Here is a 23607-nt window from a genome sequence, read left to right as displayed (position 1 = left end):
GACACGAGTTCTCCAAACGAGGCATCATCAGGTAGTGAATAGAGTTCAGATATAGCTTGCAAGCCTAGTGTTAACTATTAAGGGACCGGACTACGACTTATTTTTGCATCCAAAGTGATTGCTTTGTAAAGTTTGTTGATAGTATGAGACATGACAGTAAAATTACAGGATAAGGCATGACATCTTAGTTCTACGGAATGACAACGAACAAGTAGTATTGTTGGATTTCGGGTGCCACATGGTAAGTGATACATATATATTGCTATTCATAAAGTCGTCGGTTACTGCTTACCATCTGGTCTCAGGGATACTATTACTCTGATCTTAAAAGATGCCATGACGCTACTTGATGACATGATATTCTTGGTGTAGTCTAAAGAGGCGCTGATTCTTATTTCTATCAGTTGGGCACTTAGATAGCCACTAAGAGTTTCAAAGATGTGACAGCAAATGCCAATATATTTTAGACATCATACATGCATATTGATATTATTGATAGCTGAAGAGTCTAGCTTGTCAGAGATATAGCTAGTTTAATCTTTAGATAGAAACAAAATGAGTATTGCTGTTTCACTCTGGATAACTATGTTGTCTGAAAGAGATGTTTGTTTGCGTCAAGACCGCCTTCTGTGCATAAAATCTCTTGTCAGTATAATTCTGGTATTATATGTTTGGAATAGTTTTTACCTAAGTAAATACTAGAGTTACTATTTATTATAGTCATTTGCTAACTCTATGGATATGATCTTACACGGGTATTGTATTCAGAAGAATGTTTTAATGTAATATTTTAGCAACAAATCTAAAATGAACTTAGACAAGAAATGGCTTGAGATGTTTACTTCGGATGATAATGAAATATGATTTAGGAATTGCAGGTTCAATTCTAAGCCTATTTTTATTAATAATATATGTACATATAAATTTAATGATATAATACTACGTTGTTTTATTTACCTGAATAATTAAGGTATTTTTATGAAATATTGTAAATAGATTTTATTTGTATATAACAATAGTGATAATTATGATGATGATGATAATGATAATATCTCTCACAATTCACACAACGCTATCTAGTACCAAGCTATTCAGAGCTTGAGTTACGGGTACTAGACAATTATAATGTTTATATAATAACAAACACACAATAGTACATAAAAAACACCCAAATCTGTACAAACGATCATAGTAATGAATACGAATGATAGTATCGTGCGAGGAATCGAACCCGCGACCATCAGAAGTAAGGCGGTGTGGTAAATCGCTAGACTACCGAGACCGTTATATTCTTTATTTTCATAATTATAATGGGACATTCAAAGACAAACACTATTAACAAAATACTTACCTCATCTCATCTCAAATAAATGAAAATATCAAACAAACACTATCTTACTCACAATATTATAAACACGATAGATTATGAGTATAGTTGGATAGATGGATGGATGTTTGTTACTCTTTCACGCAAGAACTACTGAATGAATTTTGATGAAATTTTACTGTAATATGCCTTATACATCAGAAAAACACAGGCTATAAATTTCACACCGGTGAACCGAGGGCAAAGCTAGTTTTATTATAAAAACAAAATTACTCACGTGTGGTGAGCGTGATGGAGCCCCGCATTCGTTTCGGTTGTGGCGGCGTCGTCAGCAGATCCAAATGGAGTACACCACCGCATATCCTGAATAAACATTCTGGTGTATGGTATAATACAAAAATAAAATGGATGACTTTGTACAAAATCTTAAGACTAATTAGACTAAGATTTGATTTTATTGATGGGAAGATAAGGCAGTTATATTGCATGGTACAGGTAATGTCTTACTAATAATATAAACGCGAAAGTTTGTGAGTATGGATGGATGTTTGTTTGTTATTCTTTCACGCAATGTTAAAAAATTTTGTCTCGTATGAATATACAATAAAAATCTTATAAAATCTCGTATATCAAAATTGTTTGGCTCTGTAACATCGAACATCACATTTTGACCAATTTTTCATATATGAAAATCTTGTAGAAGTTTATACGAGGACAATAATAATATAATAATAATGTTTATTTGTCTCAAATAATAAACTGTTACAAATGCTGTTATTACTTCTAAATTTTATTATTATATAATAATAAAATTTAGAAGTAATAATCGAGATAAAACGGTCTATAACTTAGAGGGACAGTGAGGCCACTCTCTGTCCCTTCTGTCCCTCTACTCTGCTACTCTATATCAGAGCTGTCCAAACTAAATAGGATCTAGGGCCAATAAAAATAACTAAATCTATAGCGGAGCTGCAAAATATTTTCAAAAACAAAATGGAGGTATAAAATAATTATTTTATGACTGCATTACTTTTTCATTAATTTATCTTTTACAATTCTGTGAACATCAACGTTAATATTAGTGTAGTAGCTAGACGCAGCGCATGCTTATAAGAATAGAAGAGAAAAGAAATTGCTCATCAAATCATTTGAAATTCCAAAAAAATAATCATACATAGTTTTATATAATTTTCTCTACACAAAAATGTTATTGTTTAAATAAAGAAAACAAATATTTAGCCGGCCACATCAATTCAAGCCGAGGGCCGCCTGATATATTTTAGACAGCTCTGTTATATAATACTAGCTACTCGACCCGGCTTCGCACGGGTGTACATGTATTATATATATAAACCATCCTCTTGAATCACTCTATCTATTTAAAAAAACCGCTTCAAAATCCGTTGCGTAGTTTTAAAGATTTAAGCATACATAGGGACGGACAGACAGCGACAGCGACTTTGTCTTATACTATGTAATGATTCACCTGTATTTCCGTAAATTAATTTCACCAGAGCGTGTTCTCGTCATACACATTTTGAGGTACTTCGTGAACGCTAATTCTGCAAGTGAAACATCATAGTTGTATTCGTGTGTAATATGAACAAGACAGGGCAATAGTTAGGACAAAATAGAAAAAACACAAAAGTAAAGAATTAAGTTCTTGGCACACTTTTCTCTTTGCTTATTCCATAACTTGAAAACCTCGGTGAGACCACCGAGGTTTTACCACATTGCCTTACTGATGAAAGTTGCTGGTATTACAACGTTATATCCCCCTCCGATCGATCCTCCATCCAATTCAAACGGGGATCGATATTACGACGGCCTGAGACGAGGTTCGAACCCCTAGCGATACCCTCAGACTAAAGTCGTAGTTAGCCTTCAGCCGCTCTATAAGTCCTTCCGCGGGTTTGGAATGCCATCTGCACTCGCCCCCTATCGTCCGGTGAAGCTGTAAAGGCCAGCTGCGGCCAAAAGCATTACAGTAGTCCGAAAAAAGAGTATTACAAACATTTGTGTTTGTGTATCGGTCTGGATGCTTTCTATGTATATTATGTATGTATTTAAAACAGAGATAAAATATTTATTGTTATTATTATTTAGTAGATAATATTTAAAAATTAATAAAATTATGACTGAAATCTCAACTAGATAGCCAGAGGCACAGTTACCTATCACTATAGCACAGTTGTCTGTGCAATAGTGACACAGTTACCTATCACTATAGCACAGTTGACTGTGCTATAGTGACACAGTTAGCTATCACTCACACAAGTTATTAATGTAGGTCAGATTTGAATACACAACTTTAGAGGTTTTTATGTCGGGATAATAAACTACTAGGTTAGGGCGTTCTTAAAAGTAATGAAATTAATTGTAATTAATTCGAATTAATGCAAAAACATCTTTAAATTCATGGCTGACACCGAAAATAATTGAATTGAGTACACGTCCTCATTTTATTGAACCTATTTGAAATGTATTGTTGTTTTGTAAACTATTTACTCAATAGAACCATTTCACGGCCTCAGTGGTCTAGCGGCTTACCACACCGCCTTACATCCAATGGACGCGGGTTCGATTCCTCGCACGGTACGAACATTTGTATTCATGAGTTTGATTACTTGTAATAGGTCTCTGTTTTCTATACATAGCTTAATGCGTCTATGTATTCATGTCAGTTGTCTAGTATCCATAACTTAAGCTCTGCTGATTTTCTGATCAGATGGCGCTGTGTGTCACACACACACACCCATATAATAATAATAATAATAACTTTATTAAGCAAAAAAAAAAAACAAATAGAAAAGAGACTTAACTAAGGTTATATATCTATATTAATTCCATATATATACAATAGTTCTATATATATATATATATATATATATATACACATAAATTTAAACATAAACAATTAGCCCTACGAAAACTTCTGCTGATCACATCGCAGCTGAAGTCAATATATAAATAGAAAATAATAATGTCAGTTATACAAATAACAAAATAACTGTACATATGTGTGTGTACAGAAGAGAGCATGAAATTGCATATTACTACCAACCATTTTGTTCGGATATAAAAGTCCTAGGATCCGGTAGGAATGGCGGTTCCGCCATATTTAAATTATCCAAGTTGTCTTTCTCCTTCTCGTTTTTTGTGTATCTGTAAATGGAATTGTGTTTTTTCAATATAAATAAACATAAATCACTCGGCCTCTAATTCTTGATACTACTCGTGACTCTTGTGGAACAATATAATAATATACTTAAACTTAATCTTATACTGAACCAATATTGTGAACAGAGAGAGACCGATTTTTTTTATAAAGAAAGTCAACAACAGAATCACTGGGTCTCAGATTGTGTCACTGTTCCAAATGTACATTCTTCCAGAATAACAGCCTGTACGTTATGTTAATATAGAATATGTAACACATAGAAAATCGACAGGTGAACTTCGACGAGGGCCTGCACGCGGGCATATCCGGGATAGGCTACTAGTATGGTACAGGCTCTTATGAATTGGAGGAGAAGTAATTATTAGTAAAGAGGATTCATGAATCCATTGCTTCGTACGTTGTTAATGCAGACGAGTGTACCATTCTATTATCGTCCATTTTAAAAAAGCGATGAACTCACGGGTTAGCTTTTAAGAAGTTCTCCAACTCTTTTATCTTCTCCCGTATCTCTTTGTAGAATTTCGACCTGATTTCGTCTTGTACTTTCTTCAGCTTGTCAATATCGACATGCTCTTTCACATTGAATATGAATAGATCTGAAATATTTATTTATAAGTTCACCAACAGGGTTTACACCAACCAAAACACAATTACTACATTACAATTAACTACGATATTTATATGAAAAAATTGTATTTACAATGAATAAAATATGTGACATTTACCTATAGTCCTCATTTAACTAGGATTTACAATAACTGTCAGTAAATATGTAAGTGATTCATTGAATAAAAGTTGTAAGTTCTCATTAGCCTGTTTAAAGATTAGTAGAATCCAAAATTTGTTCATGCAAGATTTTCAACAAATATGTTATACTATTTGACCCTCGCAACTTATAATTTACATAATATCTTTTTAAATTATAGCCTATGTGTTATTCTGATGTTACTGTACAGTTTCATGAAAATCCGTTCAGCAGTTTTTGTGTGAAAGAGTAACAAACATCCATCCATACTAACAAACTTTTGCATTTATAATATTAGCAAGATTTACCAGATATATTTTCCATTATTCTTACTAGTACCTAACGTAAAACAGGGTCTATCTGTATTTTAATGAAAATATACTAAAATGGATACAGGTACTCTTTTATTAAAAAATACATGAACTCACAGGTAACAGTCAGTCATAAGTAAGAACACATACCTTCATACCTGTTGGGCATATCAGCTGCTAAAGCGTAACTTCTAGAACTTTCGCTAAGCAAGTCCAGCATAGACCGAGCGGCTCTGACGCAAATGCAGGATCCATCGATGATTTTGGGCAGTTTCACGCCAACGCGCATCGACGGAAAGGAAAGCTCCACTGGTTCTCTAAAAAAGGTATTAAAGAACACGTTATTTAACTCATTTATTAAATTATTAGAACTTACGAAAAGCATTAAAAATCTCAGAGGGTGTAGGTGTTTCACCATCCAGATCGAATATATTCCTATATACGAAAAAAACTAGATGTGTAATATTAGTAGAGCTCACTGTACCATGTGAAACAGATAGACCTAATGACGATCCAATAAAATAAATAAATATTACGAAAACCGCCTAAGTGGTTAATTTATATGCAGTCAAAGTGGGAGCAAGAGGTATAGCAGCAGAGATAGCGGGTAGCAGACTCCTATCAAATTTGGCTGCGCACCCGAGACCTGCACGGTGAATCCATGTAATGCGAAGAAGTTTGTCCTTTTCTAAACTTATCGCTAATTCCCAAAACGTTTATATCTTAAAACTATTATGTACATTATTCTTTTTACACTTTATTAAAGTCGTCTGTGCTGGCACTTTTGTGTGAACTATTTCTGCTGCTAAGGGTCTTGTTTTGGAAGCTGTGTTGTAGTTTTTAAAAGGTCTAGTGGTTTAGCAGACCGCCTTATTTTCCATGAAACGCAAGTTCTATTCCTCGCATGATGCAAAGATTTGTATTCATAAGTATTATTGTTTTTATTGGTATAGGTGTTTTCTATGTATATTATGTACCTATTTACAATAAAAATCTAAGTATTTATATAAGTTATCTAGTACCCACACAAGCTTAGTTTAGCTTGGGACTAGAAGCGCTGTGTGAATTTTCCAAGCTTATTACTACTATATTATAGTATAACTGTGTATGATATGACCACGAACACAACTTAGAGAATTTACTTAAAGTCTTACGGATCAGGTTCCACTGGTTTAGGTTTCCTCGTAGGCATTCTAACTGCGACCCACAAGTTCAGCCGCAAGCCTTTAAACTCCCGTTGGTACGTGGCCAGTTTTATGGAGTCGAACTTTAGATGATTCTCCAAGTCTCGCAGTAGGGTGTACGACGCAAGTTCGATTGCGTTTGAGAGCTGCTCGCGGAGTGCTAGTCGGACCTATGAAATGAAGGAAATCTAGATAGAATATGTTTTATTCAAAAATATAGGTACATTAAGAATAATAAAAAATAATAAATAAATAAAATTACCCTGGACAATTAACACAGTGCCATCTAGTCCCACGGTAAGCAGAGCTTGTGTTATGGGCAATAGACAACTGTTGTAAATACTTAGTTATATATTTTTTGTAAATATATAAATAATATACATAGAAAACACCCAGACCGATACAAACAATCATACTCATGAATACAAATGTTTGTGCCGTGTGAGGAATTCAACCCGCGACCATCGGAATTACAGCAGTGTGCTAAACCGCTAGATCACCGAGGTCGTCAAACATTAGTCATCATCATCATCATTATCTGCTTCTTCCCTATCCCATTTGTTCGGGGTCGGCGTGATATGTTTTTCCCTTCCTACTTCTATTACATTGACTTACTTCATTGTAGCTTTGAGCCTGTAGTGGCGTGTATTGTCTTGAGTTGGCTACGAACTCCTCTAGCATTTCCAACATCTGAAACGTAATATGTGGAGTTAATAACACAATGTTTTTTTTAATATCCCTTAGTAATAAGGGCTTTTTTTGTTATGGATGATAATGGAATGATGCATCCGCCTGCGCTAATGGTTTATGGTCGCGGAGCACCAGTGGAGGATGACAAGCTGAACATGAGGTCAGGTCAGTTAGCCCATCGTGACAAATTCACCAGGAATTTATCATGATGGTTTCCAGGGGGAACCGCGTGCAGGTCAACCTGACATGGTACATTGCTAGTAATGGGGTCGAGTCCACATTACTAACAATCCCCTTTCCCCCCAATAACACAGTGTTGGGATGATCTAGTAAGCATAGCAATGCCTATGTCAGGTACATCCCGCTCTTCAATATACATTGCCATGTGTTTTTAATCTTATACATATAATTCTCGTGTCACAAAGTCAGTGACCATACTCCTCCGAAACGGTTGGATCGATTTTTATGAAATTGTATATTCATATTCAGTAGGTCTGAGAATCCGCTACTATTTTTCATACCCCTAAGTGATAAGGATTGTAATATCCACTCCTAATATTTATTTTTTATTTTTTGGGCAAAATTATTTAGGCATTTTTATTTTTATGTAATGTGACATTAAAATACATACAACCCTAAATTTTCACCATTCTATAACCAACCCCAATACATTTTTTAATAGCTATTTTAATTTACATATCAACACAACGTTTGCAGGGTCAGCTAGTTCATTATAAGTACACCATACACAAACTACTATTCACCGAAGTATAATTTCAAACGTATCTTACAACTATCACAGTCTATACATATAAATAAAAATGGAGTGTCTTTATTTTACAGTGTGTTTGTAATATTGAAATAACCGTTTTTTATTACATGCATATGAATATAAATACACCAAAATAACATTTTTTACAATTCGGCAGGTAGCTGATGTAATAAGGAGTAACTTTTGTTTTAGAAAAGTTCTTTTATATTAGAAAAATAAAGTTAAATTCCACGCGGACGAAGTTGCAGCTAGTGTAAAATAAATATTTACAGGTAGGGCTTCAATGCATCGTTTCTCGAGTTCGTTATCATCGCATTTGGGATTCAGCTGCCACAGGTGTAAGTATGTGTTCATCTGGGTCACGACGCGGGGATCAGGGAGTCCATCACAGCGGAGGTACTGTTGCCACTGTAACAAACAGCATAAGAAGCATGATATCTATAGTCTGTTTTTGAATAAAATAATTAAATATTACACAAATAAGTCTTTTATTCAACACTTTTACCAAATTTTATCCTTATAGGTTAGAATAGAATAGAAAATCATTTATTCAAATAAACTTAATTCAATGCGGTAGATTAAAAAAAATGCTACGACTATTCGTAGCATTTTTTTTTTAATCTACCGCTCATTCGGAAAGCTGTCTCATCACAAGAAGAACGAGCAAGGAACTTGAATGTTGCTCTTTTAAATAATCACATTTTACAAGTCGAAACGTGTGAATACAAATATTAACCAGCACTAATTTATTAGGGTCAAATATAGTCCACATAATTAACAATCCCTTTCCCAATATCAAGTGTTGATTCACAATAATATGGACATAATGCCTCTGATTACTCCATCTATAATAATAATATAATAATAATCACAGGACAAGTCACACAGCGCCATCTAGACCCAAGTTAAACTACCTAAAGCTTGTGTCATGGATACTAGATGACTGATACATATACATAGATTTATTTTGTAAATATATACATATTATACATAGAAAACACCCAGGCCGATACAAACAATCATACTCATGAATACAAATGTTTGTGCCGTGCGAGGAATCGAACCCGCGATCATCGGTCGTAAAGCGGTGTGCTAGACCGCTAGACCACCGAGGTTATGTTTGATTTTGTGTTTTTTTGTTAACCGGAGAATTAGTTACGAATTAAAAATTATAATTTCTTTTTGGTATCGGTTACATTCAGTCTCTTTAATTTTTATATATGACATTTATATTAAATAGATGTCACAATACCATCTACTCGTATAGTTTTCAGTTTGTGTTAAAGGGTTTTAAGTCTTACTACCAATATCAGACAGTCTATTAATATTTACCTCCGCTTGCATCTGTTTCTTGTTATGAAAGTCCAGCTTCTGCTTTTCAAATTCTGAAATGTAGAAACCTTTTTATATTTAACAAATAAAAAGGATAACTTTGAAAAGAATAGAGTTTTTGTAAGTTTGTATTACAGATTTGTAACTCTAAGAGATATATATACGTACATATAAATATATACATACCTAACGGATGAACGAATCCTAATAAAATAGTATTTTTGTCACAAAAAGCGTATGAAGTCGCGAGAAATGACATGTAATATTTAGTTAAATAGATAGATAAATCGTTTATTTGGCTGTTAGTTTTAACTTATTTGAAAATACGTGAAAAGAATTAATAAAAAGTGAGAAATAAATTACTGTGGAATAAGTCACATGTCTTCTGCAGTAGATCCCTTCTAATCTCTTGCTCAGCATTATCTTTCGCCATCAACTCCGCTCTTTCCCGCGCTAGGGCAGCGCGTTTCTCTTTCGCGCCCGCCAGGATTGCTTGTCTAGAAAGATATATTTAAATTATATTTTTTATCCTATATTATAAAATATGACAAATTGCGAAATAGATTTATGTTATACACTTTCGAACTGATTGTAGATTTGCGTTAACATAACTGTATCATGTGGGAAAGAGAAAGAAGCATTATGCCATCTCTAGCGCACACTGCTGGCGTCATGAAGCCATTAAGCGGTAAACAGCGAATAAGGACAGTAGTGTGTGCCAGAGATCTAATAATTAGAAGACAAACAATACAACTATCTGTAATAGATTTAAATATAGCTAAAGATATATTGATTTTGATTGATGTTCAAATAGTTGAATGGATTAGAATAAAATTCTATATAGATAACAATAGATATAGACCATATCATAGATTAAAATGTAGTACGTGTACTTGGATTTTAATGTAATTCATGAGGGCATGGTAACGGAGAAAAATATAGTTTATATTAATATTACAAAAATAGACAACGAATATGAAAATATTTTAGTTCATTTAAATCAATATTAATATTCTTGGACAATTCACACAGCGCCATCTAGTGTCTAGTTAAGCAAAGCTTGTGTTATGGGTACTAGACAACTTATATAAATATACATTTTTATGTAAATACATACACAATATCTATTATTATCTATGTATGTTCTGTATGTAAACATCCAGACCGACACAAACAATCATAGTTATGAATACAATTGTTTGTACCGTGCGAGGAATCGAACCCGCCTCCGTCGGATGTAAGGCGGTGTGCTAAACCACTAGACCACCGAGGCCGTCAAATAAATGATTACAGATAAACAAAGACAAATGAGAAGAATATATAGGTACTAGAAATGTATAAAATTAGACCCAAGTAAAGTTGGTATAGGCTGTCATGATAGAATAATAAAGAGGAATTCTTCAACGAACGCCTGCCTCTATCTTCACCTTTCCTATGGTGAAATAGAGGCGTTTGTCGAAGAAATTCCGTTAGGTTATAGATAAAAAACAACACTGCCTTAGATACGAACGCTCAGACAGCCATATAATAAAATTAGTCATTAATCAATGCCCAGCTAATCAACGACAAAGAAATCATGGAATAAATGTGTCATAAAGCCAGTTTATCCAATCAGGCACTAATCTGTCTTTATATATTTTATTACATATTTACCATTTCAGTTCTTATATAAACGGCTGATTATTACAATTCCGTTAGCATTGCATCTATGTATACTTAAAAAAAAAAATAACTCGCTTTGGAATATAGACAAGAATGACTAGAATACACTTATTTAGTAATAAGTATAGTATAAGTGAGGAGCCAACAGAATAACAGCGCTGCAGTTATCTGTAGCATTATGCTGAGTTGGCTGCCTTTTCACTTTTGCGGCACATAAAGTCACCTACATTTCTTTTATTAATTCGTGTTTTTTCTGTATCTCATGTATGTTATGTGTCTGTAATTGTGAATAAAGAATTTATCTATCTATCTATCTTATGTATGACTATTGTAGTTAATATACTATCCTATGAAATTTTCTTGCTTTACTGGAAGAAATCTCTTTTTAGAGATAAGCAAAGCTCGCCTTTGAACACTACATTTATTGTATTACTATTATTTCCTATATGTGTGTACAATAAAGAATAAATTCAATTAATGTGCTATATATTTCTTAGTTCTAATCTATCTAGGTAGGTTTTTGTCACGTTTACAAAATATTATCTGTATGAAACTGTGCTGCAAATTATGTTATATTTAGTGTGGTAAATTTGCACGCTACTGTTTACATACATTAATTTTGAAGGGCTTGTATGAGTAGCCCAGTTCAGCCAAGGAAACTATTTTCATGTGAAACAGCAATATTTTACGTACTAGACATTAACAATTTTCATAGAGTACCGAAGGTATGGATTGGAAAGGTTAGAGCTAAAAAGGAAAGGCTAACTAACTTCTCCGCTTCCTTCTCTGCCCGCCATTCTTCTATCCTCTGCAGCATCCAAGCTTCTCTTTCTTTTTTATTCATCTTTTTCCAATTTTTTGGCTGTAGATTTGACACTCGTTTATTCTTTTAAATTATGAAGGTATCTATATTTTTTTTTATTATTTAGAACCTACTACGAAAGGATTCTAAAATTTTTCTGTTCAATTTAAGATAATATTACAATTATAAAAAAAACTACTTTATTTTGTATTACTATTATTCTTTTTAGTAGTATGTTATTTTTATACTCTTCTACTATTCTACTATTTTATATATAAATTTCATAATTATAGCTAACATTCATAAATTAGCTTTTATAAAAACTTTTTAAGTCACGTCGCAATAAACAACTCTACGTAATTACAGCTACTTAATACTTTCTACTTTTTAGAAAATTTTAACTGCTGCTGATAAAAAAGAATTAACTTAAAACGAGTACGTCAACTCCGGGTTATATTTTCAACTGACTTTTGATACAGTATTGACAACTGAGACATCTATTGAAGGAGAATTATATTGTTTCGTTGCGTGACGGACGCATTATCATGGGCTATTGAATTTTTATCTAACATCAATAAATGATTTATGATTGTAATAAAATTGCTAATACGATTAACGAATATCACAGAGATTGCGAAAACGATCTTTAAACCGATGGAATTATAGAAAATTCGATTAATAATACCTTTTTAAGGTAATTCTAGAATCTAAAATTATTCTAGCCGATTGATTAGTATTATCTAAATTTCTTTCTTGTAAATTATGCTGTATCTCTTGATTAAGAATCAAAATATATAACTTGATGTTTAAATGATATAGAACTTTTATTAATTTTTTTTTCTTATATCCCTTCCACTTATCTAACTTCCCCCAATGTAAATAATCTATAAATATAAATTAAATTGGGGTGTCTGTTTGTAAAATTGAAATAAGTGTTATTTACTATATGCATATGAATACTAATACGGTACATACTTTTTACAATTTTTGTCTGTCTGTCTGTTGTTCCGGCTAATCTCTGAAATGGTTGTACCGATTTTGACGGGACTTTTTTTGGCAGGTAGCTGATGTAATAAGGAGTAACTTAGGCTACTTTTGGTTTAGAAAAATAAAGTTAAATTCCACGCGGACGAAGTCGCGGGATCTGCTAGTATCTATTATAATATAGTAGATGTATAAAACGAAGATACAAAAGTATATATTGTAAGTTTACCTTAAAACATGATATTCGTATAATCTTACAATGCGCAGACATATCTCGCTTTAGAAAAGATTTAGTAGTTCTGTATTTATAGTGTCTTTTTTACCTTTTTTGTGTTTTAGATTAGTTAGGGAGTTGGAAAGGAAAATTAGGAATTAATATGTTGGTTTCTTACTTAACTACACACAGCCACTTAACTACGTATGTAAGTTAGATACATGTGATACCATTATTCTAATATATACCTTTTCAAATTCGGGTATTTCCTCTTTTTCCTTTTCCTTCTTTCCTTTTTACTTTTTTTTTTTTGGTCTCTTTCTGCTCTTCTTCTATCTTTTGTTCTTCTGGAATCATTAAAGATAATTATATTTATATATATGTGTGTATAATATTACAGAGCTTTCATTATTCTCCGTCTATGTTTGTAGGTAACCGTTACGATTACAAGATATGAAGAGCATAAATTATATTTTTAGTACTTATTAAAATATAAATTCTAAGTGCATGCTCGGACTACGAGTATTATATCTGAAATTTTATTAAGATTCAACCTAGTTGTGAAAAGGTTAAATTCAATAGACAGACTTTCAAGATTATAATATTATATTAATCATTACATAGTATAACACAAAGTCGCTGTCGCTGTCTGTCCGTACCTATGTATGCTTAAATCTTTAAAACTACGCAACGTAATTTGATAATAGATAGAGTGATTCAAGAGGAAGATTTATATGTATAATACATGTACATCCGTGCGAAGCCGGGGTGGGTGGCTAGTATTCATATATATTTTTATGGACCTGCAGGTAGCGATTCTTCTGACCACTGAAATAGCTCACTTGTGTCTTTCAGGACCTCGACAGCCTGAAAAAGAGTATAGTTTGTAACCATTTCTAAAGATTCGTATTTCTCCTACCTAACGCAACTAACCAATTGCACGTATATGTATGTTCACTGCTGAGGTAAAGGATTAATTAGTTTTAGGGTACGATGGGACTGGTATGTACTTAGATTATACAAAAGTCCCTAAATTTAATAAGAAATTAAAAAAAAAACATCAGTATGATTATTTACGACCAAATACTCCAATAGACTACTGCTATTGAGTAAAAACAACATATGCATGATGACTAGGGCCCTCACAGGACACTGCAAATTAAACAAGCATATGGCTAAACTAGGCCTTGGCTATGCACGACAAGTATCTGCAGATTCTGCCAAACTGAAGAGGAAACGCCGCTTCACATCCTATGTGGTTGTAGCCCACTCATGCATAAACGAAATATCTCCTTTGGAAAGTTTACACTCTTTCCCGAGGTGATAAAAACGATCGCTCCTAAGAATATCCTTCAATTCTTGTCCCTGACCGGTCTAGGTAGCGAACTCTGAAAAGGGCGAGCACAATAGATCTATGTAGGTCGCAGTGCTACAGGTGCTACACATCTGACAATAGCCCAAACAATCCAATAAAAAAAAATGATTATTTATATCATCTGGGTGTTTTCTATGTATACGATGTACTGGCTGGTTCGTCCGTATGGAATTTAACTTTATTTTTCTAAAATAAAAGATTTTGTCTAAAATAAAAGTAGACTAAGTTACTCCTTATTACATCAACTACTTGCCAAAAAAGTCCCGTCAAAATCCCTCTAGCCATTTCAGAGATCAGAGCCGGAACAAACAGACCGACAGACAGACAGGCAAAAATTGTAAAAAATGTTATTTTGGTGGATGTACTGTATTTTTTTTAAATATATAGAGTGATTCAAGATAAAGGTTTATATATATAATACAAGTACACCCGTGCGAAGCCGAGGCGAGTAGCAAGTTATTGATATTTCATAGAGATGTGTATATATATTACCTCAATTTTCTTCTTTCCCTTCTTTTTCTTAGCCTTCGGTTCTAAAATTAACAAGTAAACAATGTTTTTACATAATTATACACGACTTTATACACTGTAGTAGAATGTCAATAGTAAAAGAATAAATTATGCTAAAGACATAAACAATTGAATAATATTAGTGAAGAAAATGTATTCCAACTCAATATTTATGGACGATAAGCGATGCAAAGTGGTGTATTACGGTTTTTTAACTCTGTTGTACTCGCACATGAATTTACTGTACGTTGGTGATGTTTTTGTTATAGCAACCATGATTGTTGGTTTGATCAATAATTATAAGTTATAGAAAACTGGCCCATTTATTGTATATACAAATATGAGTATCCATTTGTGCCATAATTTCAAATTAACTGCTTTTAACTAAATATATATTATATACATATATTTGCACTTAACATTGTTTGCATGGCGGACAGGCTCCTCTAACAGGTAACCGTCGCGTCGCGTTGATCAGAGATAATAAATCAGTGCAATTTAATAACTAATATTGAAATATCAAAATATATTAATACAGAGAAATAATATATATAAATATATATGATGATATATGCAAATATATATATTGTAAGAATGTTTTATTGGTTAAGAAAGTTTATTATTATTATATATTATTAAAAATATACATATGACTAATAGAAAATGCCGTAAGGCGTCAAATCTGCCAAATGTACTGTTACCATCGCATTTTGTTTATTGAAGTTATATAAATAAATACATATATACTCATAAAAGTATATAATTATATGATAAAGCATACACGGTACAAATATCAAAAAAATAATTTAAAATATTTTTCACAGTTCGTTCGTACGTTAGTTTGTTCGTTCTTGCTAATCTTGAAATGACTTAAAATGATTACCCTCCTTTCTACTTCGTCATAGTTGAGTAAAAAATAGATACCCGTATGAAAACTCATATATATGGATAAACTGCTATATAGAAAGGTTATGTATATTGAATGGTGATTACCTTCAATAACAGGTGGTAAGGACTCGAAAGAAGCACTGGTGTACGAGGTGTCTGTGTACTGAACCTCCTCTGGTTCTGGTTCCAAGTTTGTTGTGGCCAGCAATATCTCATCCTGAACGTCAGACTCTGGAAAATGAGAGAGACTTTGACTGATTATCCTTATACATATTCTACTACTCAGGACAATTCACACAGCGCCATCTATACCTGTTAAGCTAGCTGAAGCTTATTTTATGGGTACTAGATAACTGATACAAATGCATAGTTTTTTTTGGTAAATTCATATAGGTACATTGTGCCGTGCGAAGATTCGAACCCGCGACTTTCAGAAGTAACTGCTAGACCACCGGGGCGTCAAAGCTAAACAGTATTTTTATTTATATACTTGGAATTGTAAACACGCTGACGCCGGACTTGGTGGTAAATGGTAACAGTCGCCTATGTACATAAACAGTACTAGGGACATCATGTTATGAAGTGATACCCTCCCTGTTTTTCCTCTGAACGTGCCCATGTACATAGGTTATTAACAGGTAATTTTAACAGTTATTTTAAAATAAAAATAGAAAATAGAAATAATCTTTGTTCAGTATAAGCACATTTGAATGTCCGGTTATTTTTACTCTACCGCTTATTCGGACCTCATATTCGTTACAAGAAGAACGAGCAAGAAAATCGCGTGTTGCTATTTTTAATAATCTTTGGAATTACATTTTTATATCTTAAGACAAAGTGAACATAATTTAAATATTACCTGGAGGTTCGTTAGAATCGTCCTGAAAAAAACAATGTAAATATTTATTTATTCTTCTTAACTTAACTTCAATGCAGATAATACCAACATAAAAGTACATTTCGTGGACTTAACACATTCTACATTTTCTACCACTAAACTGTAGTTTGAACATAAAATTTTAATCTTTTTCGAAATTTTGTGAGTATATCCATACTCACAAAATTTCGGATGTTACTTGCTCTTTCATGCAAAAACTACCGAACGGATTTTGATGAAACTTTACAGTAACATAGCTTATACGTCGGAATAATCGGCTACAATTTAAAAATATATGTAAATTGGGCGAAATTTAATCATAAATGTTAAGTGTGAAGCAGACGTACTAGCTGAAGTCAGCTAGTTAACTAATATAGTAATAGAATTTTAGTGTTCATATAGGAGAATAATGTAATGTAAAACAAATATAAATAAATAGAAATAGTATTTGATACTGGATGTCGTCTCCTCGTATTGTTTAGTAGATGCGTTGAAAAGTTCTTGATTGATTAAACTATTGATTCTGATATACAATAAACGTTTAGTTTTAATTTTAGCTCTCTGGATTTTGTCACTGAGCAAGTAATCACTACGCTTGAAGAGTAGGCGCTCTCCTATAAGCCCCGAAGCAGATTGTGTAAGGACGTAAAAATATAATTAAGACTAGCTGTACACGCGACTACGTCTGCGTGTAATTTAACTTTATTTTTCTAAAATAAAAGTAGTCTAAGTTACTCCTATTACATCAGCTATCTGCCAATAAAAGTCTCGTTAAAATCGGTCCAGCCATTTCAGAGATTAGTTGGAACAAATAGATAGACAGACAAAAATTGTAAAAAATGATATTTTGGTGTATGTACCGTATTTATATTCATATGCAGTAGTAAAAAACGGTTATTTCAATATTACAAACAGACACTCCAATTATATTTATATGTCACTTTAATGCTAATGATGTATTACTGTTTTTTATGTCAAGAAAGGTATCTCTAATTCCATACAATAAGATGTCGACTTTAATAACGCGTTAAAGTCGATTTTAAAATTGTAAAGCAAGGATGTAGTCGAGATTTCTAAACTTTTGTTTTTATGTACGGAGAATCAACGAGATGAACTTAGTAATTGTCTGTACAATGATAGTGATCAATCAGTAACTCAGCACTACAGAAGTTTACAGAACACTTACTTCTCTACTCTGTGGTGATGAAAATAAAAGTAATATTATACAATTACCTTTTTCCCTTTCTTATCTTTTTTGGCCATGATTATTAATTTACAATTATATTAATATATAAATAATATTACATAACTACGATTTATATAAATATTATAAAAAGATAAATCCATAAGAAACTTGTCAAGAATCAATGACATTGACAGCGGGTTTTTTTAACGTTTTCGCTCTATATTTATATTAAAAGTTTAAAGCAAAAACAAATTGAATTAGTATTAGGTTTTATTCTCAAAATACTAAATTGAATAACTTAATTTATGTAATTAATGAAGTTTTAATAACTTTATATTAATGAAACAAAAACTATGTCTATAAAATTTTAACAATAAATAAGTATATATATATAAATACTTTTTTAATTGTTGTACTCTTTTTTTATTCTGTTCATTACATGGTAGTGTGTGTAATGTTTTTATATGCATAATAAAAAAAAATAGTAGCATTCTGCACATCTTCTCTATATCTATATATATATAACTCAAAGGTGACTGACATAGTGATCTATCAACGCACAGCCCAAATCACTGGACGGATCGGGCTGAAATTTGGCATGCAGATAGATGTTATGACGTAGGCACCCGCAAAGAAAGGATTTCGATTAATTTTACCCCCAAGGGGATAAAATAGGGGATGAAAGTTTGTATGAAACTTTGTCAATTTTAAACCGATCAGGCTGAGACTTTGCATACATAAAGCTACTATGACGTAGGCATCCCCTAAGAAAGGATTTTGATAAATTCCACCCCTAAGGCGATAAATTAACGCGAGCGAAGCCGCGGGCAAAAGCTAGTATAATGATAAATGTCAAGTAAGTGTCAAACAGACGAAGTTGCGCGGGTCAGCGACTCCTTCATATGTTACAGATACATCTTAACAAACACATATCCTCCATTTCCCGATGCAGTCGGTCAACAAAGGTATAATTCAATAAACTAGTGTAATGTAATGTGATACGAAGTTAATTTACACTTAAATTGCCATACATTACATACAAACCTTTGGAAATATGCTGAATAACGATTAAGGGCAAGTCGTGTTGATTCAGTATATATATTTTATACTTTTAAATGGATTAACTTGGATTGACTAATTGGTAAATTAACGCTTTCTTTGAAGTGTTTATGATATTGAATTGATATTAATTTTGAAAGGTAAATAAATTATTTACCATAAAATTAATATTGATATCAATAGCATGAGTATAGATGTAACGATGTTCTGCATATTCATTATATTTGATACTAGCTGTTCCCGCGACTTCTACCGTATGGAATATAACTTTATTTTTCTAAAATAAAAGTAGCCTAAGTTACTCCTTAGTACATCAGCTACTTGCTAAAAACGTCCTGTCAAAATCGGTCCAGTCATTTCAGAGATTAGCCGGAACAAACAGACAGACAGACAAAAATTATAAAAAATATTATTTTGGTGTACGTACGTTTTGGTATGTAGTAAAAACGGTTATTTCAATATTACAAACAGACACTCCAATTTTATTTATATGTATAGATTTTTATTGTTGTCTTAAATTGCATTGGTTTTGGAGAGATTTATTGGGAAAGACTATTGTTGCTGACGTACTGGTCAGTTTTATATTTCATATTAACATTGTATTTTTTATTATATATTTTTGTATAACAAACTCAGTCTAATAAATAAATTAACAGACAACAATAACTCTGATTTTGTTGGTATTATCTAGTATTTTGTACGATATTGAATAATTTGTACTTTTTAATAAAATTTTACAAAATGAACTCTAGAAGTTTAATTTTAAGGTATAATTTTAAGTAACATATTTTCTGAGAGAAAATATTATTGTATCAATCGTGCTATATGTTGAACAGTATTACGTTGCATACTGTGTTTATATCACGTCAGACCAATTGTAATTATTACTAATTGTAATACCAATTGCCATAAACCGGTACATCCTATAAGAAATCAGTGTACAGAGTGCAATCTTAGATATAAGAGGCATATAACAAGGGAAGTCAATGGCAAAAAATTAATATATACGTATTATAAGACGGCCTCGGTGGTTTAGCGGTTAAGTACACCGCTTCACCGATGGTCGCGGGTTCGATTCCTTCACGGTCACTAAATTCCACGTGGACGATGTCGCGGGAACAGCAAGTATATAATATAATTATAATTATATATAATAAAGCGTATTGTTTAAGTTTACATTTAAAAATCCTCATCGATAAACAAATTACAATTAATTTTATTGTAATATAATTTCAAGCTAAGCAGAGTTGTGTTACGGGTGTAATAAACGAAATACACACGTGGAAAACACTAACATAAACAATCAATTTTCATAAATCGATTCAAGGTGAATTCATAAATCGAACCTAGAACCATCGGAAGTAAAACACTGTGTTAAACCGCTAAACCACAGAGGCCTGCAGCATAGTATTAACAAGTTTATGACGTACGAATATAATATCGTAAGAAAATCAACCTAGATTCATCTTCAAATGATTAGAAGCACGGCAAGGTTGTTTCGATCGCCTGCGTATTTTGCTGTAATTAACTTAGTCGGTGTCGGTCTCGCAGTTTGTTATACGTTTGCGAACGTGATATATTAAATATAAAAAGAAAAACAATGGAATTGTACCTTCCATGACTGTAGGTATTAAAAAAAAAACTAATATTGTCATTGGATGTAAGCTATATTACTTACTTTGTTAAGTTATTAATGGCTCGCTCCGGTATAACCGCGAATTCATAACTTTGTGAGTTTTGTATATGAGAAATAGAAATACATATAATAAATCCTCTTTATAAATGGTACACAGCTTCTATATATTTTAAATATATAATAATAATAATAATAATAAATATATATAAAATTTATAAAAAAATAATTAATATAAGCATATTTGAATAGTCATATTTTTTTATTCCAACACTCATTCGGAACGTAGAGCCATCACAAGAAGATATAGCGAGATATTTGCGTGTTGTTTCGATGATAAATTATTTTATATTAAAGTAATATTACTTTAATATAATATACTCAAAAATGAAAAATATCTCTAATCAGTGCAGTGAATTTATTGAGTGATTTAGAGAGTTTATTTGCTTAATATCAGGTATTTTTTATATTATTATTATTGTTTAATTAGTACCTTAGTAACACAGATAACATAATAATTCTAATTATTATATATTTTTAATTCCACTAATGTTTAAGCACGTCAATTGTTATATTTATATATAATATATATAATGATAATATAATGGTATTACCATATGGCATTCTCTACCAGCTAACCACTGGGTAAAAACAGAAAGCGATTGAAGGGCATTGTTGGGAAAAGGGACACTTTTGGTATTTACCTTATATATAAATATATATTATATACTATATATATATAATATTTGTAAGTATATTAATGTAGAAACAGAAATCTTAAAAGTAAAATTTAATTTTTGATCGCTTATGAACAGTCATTTCTATAATACGTATATAGTAGTGAAAAGTTAATTAAAACTTCAATGATAGTTAAAATATAAACAAAACTTCTCTATATAGTATAAAGAAGAGTTGCCTTTTCTGTCTATACGGTTATATCTTTTAAATCACGCAACGGATTTTATTGTAGTTTTCAGCAAAAGATAGACTGAGTCAAGAGAAAGGTTTATTAAGGTATTGATATGAATATAAATGCATATAAAAGAGAAAAATTGTAAAAAATGTTATTTTTTGCAATTTTTGTCGGTCTCTCTGTTTGTTTCGGCTAATCTGTGAAATGGCTGGACCCGTTTTGATAGGACATTTTTTGGCAGGTAGCCGATGTAATAAGGAGTAACTTAGGCTACTTTTGTTTTAGAAAAATAAAGTTAATATCCACTCGGACCAAGTCGCGGGGACATCTAGTTTGTTGTAGAAAGGTTTATATGTAAAGTTCATGTACGTCCGTGCGAAGCCGGGGCGGGGGTCTAGTTTATTTATAATCTAAATAAAGAATTGTTTCTATCGATTAATTATTCTTCTAATATATTAAGGTATTTTTAGTGTCTGGAAAATGCGTGTTGTGAAGACAAACTTCAGATTTTAAACTAAAACTATAGATATGTTTATTTTTATTTTTAATAGGGCAACACTGGTGGTATGAATGCAAGTGATATTCGATGGTTTCTCACTACATTCAGGAGCTGACTAGTGGTTTTAAGGTAATCTGCTACCATCGTTCCTCTACCTATATTTACTACCTTCTTATTTACCTCTGATGCTGTAAGGGTACTTTATTTACATTATTAAAAGCTGTAATAATAATAATAACTCAAGACTAATCACACAGCGCCATCTAGTCACAAGCTAAGCAGAACTTGTATTATGAATGCATAGATTTTTTTATGAATACATACATATGTATATAAGAAACATCCAGACCAATACAAATAAATTATCATAGTCATGAGCACACATGTTTGTACCGTGTGAGGAATCGAACCTGTGACCGGGCATTTTGTTGTATAAATTGTATGTATTGACAATTTATGGATTTTGTATCAGTCGTCTTGTCTTGTCCATAACATAAGTTCTGCTAAGCTTGGAGCTAGATGGCGCTGTGTGAATTGTCTTGAGATTTTTATTGTATTTCTAGCTGTCCGCTGCCCGCGATTTCGTCAACGTGGAATTGAACTATATTTTTCTAAAATAAAAGTAGCCTAAGTTATTACATCAGGTACCTGTCAAAAAAAGTCCCGTCAAAATCGGTCCAGCCATTTCACAGATTAGCCGGAACAGACAGACAGACAGACAAATATTGTAAAAAATGTTATTTTGGTGTACGTGCCGTATTTATATTCATGTGCATGTAGTAAAAAACAGTTATTTCAATATTAAAAACAGACTCCAATTTTATTTATATGTACAGATGTACAGATTATCATTATCTATTTATATATATAGTAATAAATGAATTAAATCTTAATGTAGTAAGTATTTCGTTAAATGTTTATTGCAAGGTCAGCGCTGCGTTTAAACTAACATACAGTGTGAAACGTTTCTATTATGTTAATAATGCTTATAAGCTATTTTGTATACCATCTAAGTATCTAGTCTCGGTGGTCTAGTGATTTAGCACACTATGTTACATCCGAAGGTCGCGGGTTCGATTACTCATGTGGTACATATATTTGTATTTATAAGTATAATTGTTTGATTGTTGTTTTGGCTAGGGAATTTTCTCTATTTTCTTATGGATGATAATAGAATGATGTACCTGCCTGCGCTAACGGTATACGCTGGGCACCAGTGGAGGATGATAAGATGAGCATGAGGTCGGGTCAGTTAGCTCAAATTCGCCAAGAATTTATCACGATGGTTTTCAGGGAGAACATATTACTAACAATTCCCTTTCCCTCCAATTTCCTATATCATACCTGTATTTACAAAAAATTATCTAAGTAATTATATCATTTGTCTAGTACCGATAACACAAGCTATACTTGGCTTGGAACTAGTCCCATCGCCATCTAGATGCCGCTGTGTGAATTGTCTA

At 32.3% G+C, this 23607-nt stretch overlaps 1 protein-coding gene across 1 annotated transcript; it reads right to left on the bottom strand.

Annotated features, from left to right (window-relative positions):
• Positions 1-1596: 1596 nt before the first annotated feature.
• On the bottom strand, positions 1597-18117 carry LOC131851362 (dynein axonemal intermediate chain 7-like). Its single transcript, XM_059201851.1, is given in 18 exon segments — positions 1597-1690; positions 2814-2889; positions 4392-4492; positions 4969-5104; positions 5715-5881; positions 6719-6918; positions 7364-7438; positions 8481-8618; positions 9543-9595; positions 9906-10039; positions 11975-12066; positions 13453-13486; positions 13488-13551; positions 14008-14071; positions 15072-15112; positions 16083-16208; positions 16837-16858; positions 18088-18117. Coding segments are annotated over 18 exon segments (1647 nt in total).
• Between the last annotated feature and the right edge of the window lie 5490 nt (positions 18118-23607).

This window comes from Achroia grisella, unplaced genomic scaffold (genome assembly GCF_030625045.1).
Source record: "Achroia grisella isolate CSIRO2021 unplaced genomic scaffold, CSIRO_AGI_Agris_v1 utg782, whole genome shotgun sequence".
NCBI classification, from domain to species: domain Eukaryota; kingdom Metazoa; phylum Arthropoda; class Insecta; order Lepidoptera; family Pyralidae; genus Achroia; species Achroia grisella.
The sequence above is the reverse complement of the archived record's forward strand: the minus strand, read 5'-3'. Positions and strand labels throughout refer to the sequence as shown.